Source organism: Panthera onca, chromosome B4 (genome assembly GCF_046562875.1).
Source record: "Panthera onca isolate mPanOnc1 chromosome B4, mPanOnc1 haplotype 2, whole genome shotgun sequence".
In the NCBI taxonomy this organism is placed as follows: domain Eukaryota; kingdom Metazoa; phylum Chordata; class Mammalia; order Carnivora; family Felidae; genus Panthera; species Panthera onca.
Window position 1 is genome coordinate 124,497,009 of NC_138345.1, and position 13,223 is coordinate 124,510,231.

The window sequence follows — 13,223 nt, forward strand, 5'->3', positions numbered from 1 at the left end:
TTTAACATTTATTCATTTTTGAGAGAAAGACAGAGACAGAACGCGAGCAGGGGAGGAGCAGAGGGCGGGGTGAGACACAGAATCCGAAGCAGGCTCCAGGCTCCGAGCTGTCTGCACAGAGCCCCATGTGGGGCTGAAACTCACGAATCTGTGAGATCATGACCTGAGTGAACCACCCAGGTGCCCCTTAGTCAACATTTTAATGAGACCCTTGTAAGTGCCAGGTATTTCACATATATTACCTCATTTTGATGGCTCGATGACTCCTGGAGACAGGCATCCCTAAGCCACTTTATAGATGAAGATATTAAAACACCTGGAAGTTAAGATATAGCCTGGAGTCAAACAGCTACTAAGTGGCAGCTCTCAGCTTCTAACTCTGGTTATTAGTTTCCTCTGTTTTTCCATAACACAGGCCATAGGATTTTGAGCTGGGTCTCATCAATTAAAATCTGAATAATAATAGTATCTAGTGGCACCTGGGTGGCCCAGTCAGTTAAGCATCGACCCTTGATCTCAGCTCAGGTCATGATCCAGATTTTGTCTTCAGATCTTGTCTCCCTCTCGCTGCCCCTCCCCCACTCATGCGCGCGCGCGCTCTCTCTGTCAAAAATAAGTAAACATTAAAAAAAATTTAAAAAACTCTTTAAAAATAAAAAAATAATAGTACCTATTTCATAAGGTTGTTAAAAGGATTTATCATCTAATGCATTAGTTTATCATCTAATTTATCACCTAATGCATTAGTGCAGTGTGTGGCAATAGTGGATGCTCAACAAATGTTAATTATTATTATTATTATTATTATTATGCCACAAGTAATACTTAGGTAAATAAAAAATGTTGATGATGGAACTTTCCTACTGGAAATGTACCATGAGCCCAACACCACGCTGAGCCCTGTTAATCAATTTAAAACATTTTATCAACTACTTATGCCTTTAGACCTCACAGTAACCCATTTTACAAATGAGAACACACAGGGCTTAGGGAAGTCAAGTAAACTGCCTGCAGACGGGGCTAACCACGGGCAGAAGCAAAACTCAGATCTATCACACTTCAGCAGATAAGCTTCTATTGTTTTCCTATACTGAAGGTCTGCCCCCCATTTTAAAATATTTTATATTTATTTTTTATTTGAGAGAGAGCCTGAGAGCAGGGATGAAGGGCAGAGGGGGAGAGAGAGAGGGAGAGAGAGAGGGAGAGGGGGAGAGAGAGAGAGAGAGAGAGAGAGAGAGAGAGAGAGAGAGAGAGAGAGAATCCTAAGCAGTATTCACACTCAGCACAGAGCCCGACTGGGGTTTTGATCCCATGATCCTGGGATCACGGCCTGAGCTGAAATCAAGAGTCAGATGCTCAACCAACTGAGCCACCCAGGCACTCCTGTCCTCCCTCCCCAACCCCCCTTTTTTTAAAAGAAAAATATGGTAACAGTTTGACAGGTTAATTGTGGGAAATAGTTCCATAAGACTTTCTAAGGAAGTACCATGGTGGTCCTGACAGGGGAGAAAGCACCATTCATTTGTAGGCTGGATCTGGTGACCAGAGAACATTCTTTGAGGCACTGTAAGTGCCTGTTATATTGGTGAGAAAGACAGGGAGGCATAAAACCACCCACAGCATTTATAAATCTTGGCGGTAAGTGCCACTATCTTGGGTTTCTCTAATGATGGCATTCTGCCTAGAAGAGCCTTTGGCAAGGAACAGAACTTTTGCTTTCTTTTTTTTTTTTTAAGATTTTATTTTTAAGTAATCTCTACACCCAACATGGGGCTTGAACTCAAAACCCTGAGATCAAGAGTCACATGCTCTACTGACCGAGCCAGCCAGGCACCCTCAGAGCTTCTGCTATTTAAACTATTCAATGTTCCATTCCCAGGCTATCCACATTCTGGTGGACTCCTTCAGGAAGCAAATTAATGAGAATTCTGATTATGCTCCAAGGATTAAAACCAAAAACCAAAACACAATCCTCTATAGAAAGCCTAATGGCGCAGCACTACGAGTCAGTGCTGACTGATCCGAAACGCTTTTGTGAAGCAGACGATACCGTTACAGAACCATTTGAGTGGGGTATTAAAACAAGGCCAAAGCTCTCCACGTCAGGAATTGTGAGAACTGACAGATTTACCGAAGAATAAGACCAAGTCAATTTTTCAGAGACATCCAGATGCCTAGCACCTTGTGGAACATGTGGCACGTGGTGCTCCAAATCATGCCTGACAGTGTGCAAGACGTGCTCAATGAACATGTTCTGAGCATTTACCATGCTCCGTGCCCAGGGCCTGGTAGGCACTGCAAATCAGTTGTCCCACAAGAGTATTTTATTCGGCCCACAGAGCATTTGTAAAAGAATTGTGATAAGATTTTTAGGAGCTTTCACGTTAGCAGGCTGAATTTCTGACTTCTTTTTAGAACTCAGGAGGTTTGTCAACCATGGTCTACACTTCGACGTGGCAACAGTCAGCTAGAGCTGAGCAGCGGCTGCTCCTGTTACTCTGGTTGGATATGGCCTTTCGCTCCCTCAGGCTCAAATCCTTCATTTGCTCTCCTGTTTAGCCTCCATGGGCGTTTTTTGGGGGGGGATCCCTACAGTAAAAGCACAAAGAAGACTGGTCTCTGCCCTCAGGAGTTTGCCAGTTAGCAGGGAAGCAGTAAAGACATATCGGCATCATAGAGCTGGACAGGAAAGCACAGTGTGGGTGTGGAAAGGGGAAGACTTTCCAAGAATTCCTTGACTGAATCTTAGAGCACTCATCCTAAGAGTTGGCCAAGAGAAGGGCGCGGATTACCGAAGGTCCTTGGGAAGTTTCAGGCAGAGGGGGTGGCATTTACAAAGAAGTGAAGGAGTGGGCAAAGTGGGTCCAATACTGGAAGTTGGGGAGTGATGACAAGTGACTCTCTAGGGAGAGTCAGAAGACCTGTTAGGGAGAGCCTTGTCTACAGCAAATAATTTGGACCTTATTGTGAAGAGTGAGATCCACCGAATGAATGATTTTAAACACAAGAGTGATGCTATATTATTTCTCTATTAGCACACACTCAGGCGAGGCATGAATTAACTTCGGGTGGGCACCCCTCTTCTGTTTGAGAGTTGAGCAGATACACAGTGAAAATAAAAGCTGACTTAATAAGCCACCTTCAATACATTCACAGGAGGTAGCTTGGAATAGTATAAAAGCCCATGGTACTGATTGTAACAAACCCTCATACTAATCATCAGAAGCAACAAGTTCCACATGGCATAGATGTAAATCTGTGTAAGATTCAAACAAGATTCAAGACACCACCATAAATGACAAACTTGTGCAACTTGATTTTTTTCCCCATTGTGTAATCATATAAAGTACATATTAATGAGGACTTTCTTGGATATCTGGCCATTTTTTTTTCTAATTTTTTTAAACATTTATTCACTTTTGAGAGACAGAGACAGAGCATGAGTGGGGGAGGGGCAGAGAGAGAGGGAGACACAGAATCCGAAGCAGGCTCCTGGCTTCAAGCTGTCAGCACAGAGCCCGACGTGGGGCTCGAACTCACTAACTGTCAGATCATGACCTGAGCAGAAGTCAGATGCTTAACCGACTAAGCCACCTAGGCACCCCTTGGCCAACATTTTTTTTATCATAAAAAGGATAAAAGAGTTTTATTTTTAAATGTTTATTTATTTATTTTGAGAGAGAAAGTTCCATAACTTTGTTAGTTGCACACAAAAAGAGCGTGTGTATAAGCAAGGGAGGGGCAGAAAGAGAATCCCAAGCAGGCACCACGCTGTCAGCATAGAGCCTGGCTCGGGGCTCGAACTGACAAACCATGAGATCATGACCTGAGCTGAAATCAAGAGTTGGACGCTCAACTGAGTGAGGCACCCAGGTACCCTGGTAAGAGGTTTTTAAAACAGAGATGTCAACACAGGGTCTATTAGCATGTGAAGCCAGCTGGGAATGCCTTGCACCTAAAGATTGGGTGCAGCTGGTGACCAAAGAACATGTCAAAGATTGGGTAACAGTAGGGAAAAGTCCAAAGGACTAGATCCAGGGATGGACTCCAGTCCCTGCTAGAAGGGGAGGACTTCAGTGCATTGCATTTATCTATAATCTCATTGCATAGAATTTTTAAAATTAATTTTTAATTACATATATAACATATACACACAATCTCCTTGTTAAAAATGTAACAATCACAGGGGCGCCTGGGTGGCTCAGACGGTTAAGCGTTCAACTTCGGCTCAGGTCAAGATCTCACAGTTCTTGAGTTCGAGCCCTGCATTGGGCTCCCTGCTGCCAGCACATATCCCACTTCAGATTTTCTGTCCCCCTCCCTCTCTCTCTCTGCTCCTCCCCTACTCGCATGTGCTTGCTCTCTCTCAAAAATAAATACACATTAAAAAATTTGGGGGGGCACCTGGGTGGCTCAGTTGGTTAAGCATCCAACTTCAGCTCAGGTCACTATCTCACGGTTCATGAGTTCAAGCCCACGTCGGGCTCTGTGCTGACAGCTTGGAGCCTGGAGGAGGCTTCGGATTCTGTGTCTCCCTCTCTGTGCCCCTCCCCTGCTTGTGCTTTTTCTCTCACTCTGTCTCTCAAAAATAAATGTAAAAAAAAATTTTTTTTTAAATGAAACAATCACAGATAAGACTGGAGTCTCCCAATCCCAGTTCCCTCTCCCCCTCCACCCCAGAAAAAAACATTTCATGGTTTGCTGTGCATCCTACAGACCTTTTCTGGACATTTACATATATCGAAGTGTATACATAATATATTATTTTGTGTTTTAAAAATAACACAAATTGAGTCATATTATGTGTAATGTCCCATAACTTTGTTAGTACATATAATTGATTCTTTAAAATTGGTGTACAGCATTTCAGAGCATAGCTATGTCTCAGTTTATTTGTTCATTTCCCTACTGAGGAACAGCTTGGCTTTCAGTCTGTCATTATTACAAATACCATGGCAATGGGTATCCTGGTACATGCTTCCTGTGCCCATGCAGGAGTGCTTTTTTCAGATATCTACAAATGAAATTGTAGGATCATTTTTAAAACTTAAATGTTAATGGATACCATCAAATTGGCTTCTAGAATATTTGAGGAACTATTTTCTCACCCCTGCCAACACACAATATTGTCAACTTCTATGATTTTTGCCAATGTGATGAGTGAAATCTTATATCTTGTTCTAATTTGCATCCCCTTGATTACTGGTTTGGTTGAGTGCCTTTTAATATTGCACTATCCATTTGTATTTCCTTTTTGGTATATTGTCTATTATTATTCTTTAACCACAAGTTTAATCATTTGTTCCACTAATCTATGGACTCTTTGAAAGCAAGGATAGTTTATTTCTTGTTTATTATTTTATCCTTTTTGGCTGTGAGACTCTAAAAAAGTTATTTAACTTCTCCGAGTTTTAGTTTCTTTATCTGTAAAATGGGTAATAATAGTACCTACCTCACTGAGATAGTAAGTAAATTAAGCGTGCATAAATGTAAAGCATTTATAACAGTGTCTGGTGCATACTAAGTGCTATGTCAATGCTACCTATTATTATTATTATTATTATATGATTATTATTATTTATTAAATAATTATATCCTCAGGATTTAGAACAAGTGCTCAGTACACAACCAAATATGGTTTGAAGTTGAATTTGAAGGTCCTCAAAACAAACTTGACATGAAAGCAGGGGGTCAGGTAATTCAGAAACAAGGACCAGGTTGCTAGAATTAGGGTATAAACCAGTACTTGGTTCCAAGAAGTAGAGGGGTCCAACCTCTTAAATTGGATCATAGAGTAATCTCAAGTTCCAGAACCAGGCTACGAACCCAGAACCACCAGCCAGACTTATCCCAGACACTGGCAGAGGAAGCTAAATTACAAAGTGCCAAATAATATGAAGGCTAAATAATCCCCCCCCCATGGGGAGAAATTAAGGAGCAGTGAACCAGGCAAGATAATGGAAGTGCACGACACTAACTATAGACAAAGGGTTTATTGCTATGGATAGTGGCCATAGTTAAAAAGATCCAGCCACATCATTAAGCCAAAATCATTAAATATTTCTGAGTCCACTTCTTTAAGACCGAGAATGGAAAAAATCGACTCTAGCAGGAAGTGTTATAAACTAGTTTTCCATTGGATTTTGCTAGGTTCTAAGAAATTTCTCATTCTTTTTTTTTTTTTTTCATTCTGCTTTAACACCAAACAAACAAAAAAAAAAACCGTGTGATTTTTTTCACTTTTAAAGATGAAGGTATACTTTACCTGCAGTAAAATACACCCTTTTCAGTGGATAGTTCTGGGAGTTTTGACAGACACACAGTCACCTAATCACTGCTATAATCAAGATAAAGAATGGTTCCATCCGCCTGGGTGGCTCAGGTCATGATCTCACAGTCTGTGGGTTCAAGCCCCGTGTTGGGCTCTGTGCTGACAGCTCAGAGCCTGGAGCCTGCTTCCGATTCTGTGTCTCCCTCTCTCTCTGCCCCTCCCCTGCTCATGCTCTGTCTCTCTCTGTCGCAAAAATAAATTTAAAAAAAAATTAAAAAAAGAATAGTTCCATCACCCCCCACCCCCACCAAAATATTCCTTCCTGTCCTTTAAGAGACAGTCTCTTATAGTCCATGCTTCCCCCATGTCCCGCCCCTAATAACCACTGATCTTTTTTCTATCACTGTATAGTTCTACTCTTTCCAGAATGTCACATAAGCAGAATTATATAATACATAGCCCTTTGAGTCCGTTTTCTGACACTCAGCACCCACATCTGAGTTTCATCCATGCTTTTGTACACACCAGGAGTTCCTTCCTCTTTCTTTTTCTGAGTAGGATTCCCATGTAGGGATGGATTTATCCACTGTTTATCCTGTCACCAGATGAAGGACATTTAAGTTGTTTCCAGTTTTGGGTGATAATGAGTAAAGCCTCTGTAAACATTCATAAATAGGTACTTGTGTGAACATGAGTTTTCACTTCTCTTGGGTAAATACCTAGGAGTGCAATTGCTGGGCCATATTATAGGTGTATGTTTAACTTTATAAAAAATCGCCAGTTTTCCAAAGTGGCTGCACCTTTTTACGCTCCCACTAGCCATGCTTGATTTTGAACAATTCTTACTAGAATACCGTCCAAAGGATGGATCCCTATTTTCTATGGAGTAAAATACCCCAAACACTTCACTTGTTCCATGTCTTCCTTTTGGCCATGGAAGAACCCGTCTTCTTCCCAAACGAATGTCGCTGCTCTTTCACATGTATGGTCAGACCCCAGACCCCTGACCGTGCCTGGTGCTTCCCCACATGCATGTTTCTGTTCATGTCATTTGCCACCTGGGATGTTCAACTTCTATTACTGAAATCTTATGTAAACCCCACTATTGCAATCTTTTCGTTCTTTGAGACTCCCTTCTGCACTCCAAAAAAGGCAATTCAATGAAAGGTGTTGACAGAGGAGGCCAATAAAATAGGCAGGCACAAGCCCTTGCTCTGGGTGCCATCCAATCCACATCCCCAGGTGCCATGTGGCGGGAGAAAGCTAAGGAGGAGTTCAGAGCAAGCAAAGGCTCTCCAAGGGCAGGTTTCTCTTTTCTTATTCTTTAAAAGGGCGAATACTCCCCAATAACTAGGACTGGATGGGGTAAAGTGACGAATCCTCATTATTTGGGGTCGTCTGGGAGACAAAAGATTTTTCCATGTATGCATCGTTCTGGTTCTTGGTGCTATTCAAGACTCTCTCCGCCTTCAAGTTTCTTACGTCTGGATTTGTATACATGCACATATGGCTTTGGCAAAGAAGAGGAATTGAAAAGCAAATTCTTTCACAGACCAGGAAGCATGCACTTCCTATAGAAGAGATGATGTACATGACATGCTTTTTTTTTTTTTTTTTTCCCTTCCCTAAACAGTTTAGAGTCTGCCTAAATGCAGGGAGGCATCTCTCCCAGGGGTCACATGCAACGTGTCTGCTCTCTTTCCATTTCTGGAGGAGCTGATGCAATTCCAAGGCGCGGGGCTGGGCCACGGCTCGTTTCTTAACGCTACAGTTTAATAATGTTCCAGAGTGCTGCTTCTGCAGCGTCTGGTAATCATAGCAATCTTGCCGCCTGCAACTCGCGAAAAATGAGCCTGCAGCCACCAGCTCCGAGGGCCCAAATCTGAATGGATCCTCAATGCCAGGGCTCCCAACTCCCAGGCCGCCCAGGACCACGCGGCTGACTTGAATACTACTGTCCTCCAGAAACGGTTTCAGTCCTGTACTTCAGCTCAATCTCATAACCAGGGATGTCATCATTGAAATGAAAAAAGGAAAGGAAGCTGACCCTGTCCCCCTTGCCAAGTGACTGTCCCCACCCTGTCAATCCCAGCCATACCGTAGATGTTCAAAAGCCGCATCCTCAGCCCCTTCCCCGGACAAGACAATGGCTCGCCTGGCAAGCCATACTCAAGACCCTCTCCGGATCCTTCTCCGCAGTCTCCTAGTTTTAAAAACGCTGTCTTGGTTTTTAGCAAAGCCTGAACATCGCTGCCCACCCCCAGCCCCGCCGCCCGACCCTCCCGACCCTCCCGCCCCGCCCGCCCGGGGGTCTGGAAAGCAGCCTCGGTGAGAGAGAGCCAGGACGCTCGCCCGGGACCAGACTCACCCGGCCGGTGGAGAAGCGCCGGAGCGCCTGGCTGCCCCGCCACAGCATGATGGAAGGCAGCGCACCGGCGGCGGCGCGACGGCTGGGGCTCAGCCTGGCCGCGCGGCCTGTAGCCTCCGAGCGCCCGGGGGCCTGGATAGCTGCTCGCCGGGTCCGCCAGTCCTGGGACCAGCCCATGGCCCGCCCCCTCGGCTGGCACGGCCTCGCCTCCTCAGCTGGCCGGGCTCGGGTGGCCAATCGCCTGCGACTGGGCGGGGCCTGCGCCGGCCGCTGGGAGGCGCTGGGCCGCAATCCCGGTGCCACGCTGGTACCCAGAGGGAGGGATGGCTTCCAGTTGTGGCCCAGGTACTTACCAGCTGGGAGATCGCCTTCCAGTTACTCAAACCCTGCGAGGTACACAGGGATTTGCCTTATTAATGGTCAACCTGACACCCCAAGTCAGGCCCACAACAGTCCTGAGAAGGCAAAGATAGGAAAAGATAAGGTGTGGGGACACCTAGCTATATAGGATCCTGATACCTATCTTGTAAGCTGATGAGAGGATTTAATGAGAGACTGTGTATAAAGCACTTGGCAAAGGGCTTGACACACAGCTGGTCCCCAACAGGTGATAGACAGACATAGATACACACCCTTTTCCCTCATCTCTCTAGAAGGAATGCTCATTTAGCTAAGCATTTGTCTCAAACGGAACACCTTAGCCTGGCATTCACGGCCATCTGCAATTTGGCATTTTTATTTCTTGCTGCTCCTTTGCATATATAATTTAGCCTAACTCTGGTGCTTGCTGGTTCTTTTTTTCCTGGACAATGCTTCCCAGAAAAGCTTGTCACTTGTCGCTTGTCACCTTCTCAGCATGACCAAATTCCTTCTTTTCTTAAAGGCACAGCTCAAATTCTGCCTCTGGGAGGCATTTTTCCTGATTCCTTCCTTCCTTAACCCTCTTATTCCCCCGAAGTAATCTTTAACTCCTCTGAACTGGGGAAGATTTTTGTCTGTGCATCTCTTCTGACATCTCAGTCTGTCACTGCTATTTGTGTGCCTGTCATCTTCTCTACTGGAAGTTCCTTGCAAGCTGAGTCCACGTCTGATTTATCAAGATTTACAATATCTAGCACTAAGCAGAGTTCAAAAAGTACTTGTTAAAAGAGAGGATGAATGAATGTTTAAGAAGGAGGGAGAGAGAGAAAAAAACCATCTTTAAAGCTTGGAGAACGGCAGCAAACATCTAGAGTTTTGCTCTGGGAATTACCCATTTCCAATTCAACACACTTCCCTGACTGCACATTGTGACTTCTTGCTTCTTTTCTTTTTTAAATATATTTATTTTCAAATTGGTTTCCATACAACACCCAGTGCTCATCCCAACAAGTGCCCTCCTCCCTGCCCATCATCCACTTTCCCCTCTCCCCCATCCCCCCATCTACCCTTAGTTTGTTCTCAGTCCTTAAGAGTTTCTTATGGTTTGCCTCCCTCCCTCTCCATAACTACCCCCCCCCCCTTTCTTCTCCCCCATTGTCTTCTGTTAAGTTTCTCAAGATGCACATATGAGTGAAAACATATGGTATCTGTCTTTCTCTGCCTGGCTTATTTCACTCAGCATAATACCCTCCAGTTCCATTCACATTGCTTCAAATGGCAGGATTTCATTCTTTCTCATTGCCAAGGAGTATTCCATTGTATATATAAACCACATCTTCTTTTTTAAAAATTTTTATTTTTTATTTTTTAAAATTTACATCCAAATTAGTTAGCATATAGTGCAACAATGATTTCAGGAGTAGATTCCTTAGTGCCCCTTACCCATTAAGCCCATACCCCCTTCCCCACCCACTCCAGTAACCCTCAGTTTGTTCTCCATATTTATGAGTCTCCTCTGTTTTGTCCCCCTCCCTGTTTTCATATTATTTTTGTTTCCCTTCCCTTATGTTCATCTGTTTTGTCTCTTAAAGTCCTCATATGAGTGAAGTCATATGATTTTTGTCTTTCTCTGGCTGACTAATTTCACTTAGCATAATACCCTCCAGTTCCATCCACGTAGTTGCAAATGGCAAGAGTTCATTCTTTTTGATTGCCAAGTAATACTCCATTGTATATATATACCACATCTTCTTTATCCATTAATCCATTGGTGGACATTTGGGCTCTTTCCATACTTTGGCTATTGTTGATAGTGCTGCTATAAACATGAGGGTGCATGTGTCCCTTCAAAACAGCACACCTGTATCCCATGGATATATGCCTAATAGTGCAATTGCTGGGTTGTAGGGTAGTTCTATTTTTAACTTTTTGAGGAACCTCCATACTATTTTCTAGAGTGGCTGCACCAGCTTGCATTCCCACACATCTTCTTTATCCATTCATCAGTTGATGGACATTTAGGCTCTTTCCATAGTTTGGCTATTGTTGAAAGTGCTGCTGTAAACATTGGGATACAAGGATCCCTATGCGTCAGCACTCCTATATCCTTTGGGTAGATTCCTAGGTCATAGGGTAGTTCTATTTTTAATTTTTTGAGGAACCTCCACACTGTTTTCCAGAGCGGCTGCACCAGTTTGCATTCCCACCAACAGTGCAAGAGGGTTCCCGTTTCTCCACATCCTTGCCAGCACCTATAGTCTCCTGAATTGTTCATTTTAGCCACTCTGAGTGACCTGAGGTGGTATCTCAGTGTGGTTTTGATTTGTATTTCCCTGATGAGGAGTGACGTTGGGCATCTTTTCATGTGTCTGTTGGCCATCTGGATGTCTTCTTTGGAAAAGCGTCTATTCGTGTCTTTTGCCCATTTCTTCACTGGATTATTTGTTTTTCGGGTGTGGAGTTAGGTGAGTTCTTTATAGATTTTAGATACTAGCCCTTTATCTGATATGTCATTTGCAAGTATCTTTTCCCATTCTGTTGGTTGCCTTTTAGTTTTGTTGATTGTTTCCTTTGCAGTGCAGAAGCTTTTTATCTTGATGAGGTCCCAGTGGTTCATTTTTGCTTTTAATTCCCTTGCCTTTGGAGATTTGTAGAGTAAGAAATTGCTGCGGCTGAGGTCAAAGAGGTTTTTTCCTGCTTTCTCCTCTAGGGTTTTGATGGTTTCCTGTCTCATATTCAGGTCCTTCATCCATTTTGAGTTTATTTTTGTGTATGGTGTAAGAAAAGTTTAGTTTCATTCTTTTGCATGTTGCTGTCCAGTTCTCCCAGCATCTTTCATTAAAGAGACTGCAGAGATCAAGGAGCTACAGAATAGTCATGATGAATTAAAAAATGTTATAAGTGAGGTGTAAAATAAAATGGAGGCAGCCACAGTGTGGATTGAAGAGGCAGAGGGGAGAATAGGTGAATTAGAAGATAAAATTATGGAAAAAGAGGAAGCTGAGAAAAAGAGAGATAAAAAAATCCAGGATCAAGAAGGGAGAATTAGAGAACTAAGTGATGCAAACAAATGGCACAATATCTGTATCATAGGAATTCTGGAAGAAGAAGAGAGAGAAAGGGGCTGAAGGTATACAAATCATAGCTGAGAACTTCCCCAATCTGGGGAAGGAAACAGACATTGAAATCCAAGAGGCACAGAGAACTCCCTTCAGACGTAACTTGAATCAATCTTCTGCACAACATATCATAGTGAAACTGGCAAAATATATGGATAAAGAGAGAATTCTGAAAGCAGCTAGTGATAAACGGGCCTTAGCATACAAAGGTAGAAGCATAAGGGTAGTAGCAGACCTATCTACTGAAACTTGGCAGGCCAGAAAGGAATGAGGAAGTCTTCAATGTGATGAACAGGAAACATATGCAGTCACGAGTCCTTTATGCAGCAAGCCTGTCATTCAGAATAGAAGGAGAGATAAAGGTTTTCCCAAACAAACAAAAACTGAAAGAATTCATCACCACTAAACGAACCCTACAAGAGATCCTAAGGGGGAATCTGTGAGTGAAATGTTGCAAGGACCACAAAGTACCAGAGACATCACTACAAGCATGAAACCTACAGATATCGCAATGACTCTAAACCCATATCTTTCAATAATAACATTGAATGTAAGTGGACTAAATGCTCCAATCAGAAGACTTCTTGCTTCTTTAAACTTCCAAATACTGATAATTATTTTATTTGTTCTGATCTATGTGTACTGAGAAGGGTGGGCAAGGAGTGTGTCTTTTTCTGAGCAGGGGTTCCATAGTTGTATTCTCTAATTCCCAACTTTAGGAAGTGTAGAGTTTATGTCTACACACATATAATGAAATATTAAAGATGTCTAATATTTTCTTCTGTAAGAATAAAAGATAAAGTTCCCTGGATAACTCATGGTTACATCAGAGGTAATTAGAGTTTGACAAACAGAAAAGCCCTACTAATCTAGACTTTTATACACAGCAAAAATGAAGATGAAATAAACTCATTTTTATGTCTCTCAAACAAAAACTTGAGAGAATTTGAGGAAGGAAAGCTTCCAAATTCGTTCTATGAGGCCAGCATTACCCCAATACCAAAACCAGACAAAGACACTACAAAAAAAGAAAACTACAGGCCAATATCTCTGATGACCATAGATGCTAAAATCCTCAACAAAAGGCTGGCAAAACAAATCCAAC

The 13,223-nt window shown here is 43.0% G+C and overlaps 1 protein-coding gene across 1 annotated transcript in view; it reads right to left on the reverse strand.

The window, feature by feature from the left end:
- Positions 1-8,799, reverse strand: part of ALDH1L2 (aldehyde dehydrogenase 1 family member L2) — a 70,107-nt gene extending 61,308 nt beyond the window's left edge. Inside the window, exon 1 of the mRNA XM_078449529.2 lies at positions 8,640-8,799. Coding sequence (XP_078305655.1) covers positions 8,640-8,687 — 48 coding nt within the window. The 5' untranslated portion in view covers positions 8,688-8,799. The remainder of the gene's footprint in view (positions 1-8,639) is intronic.
- Positions 8,800-13,223: the final 4,424 nt, after the last annotated feature.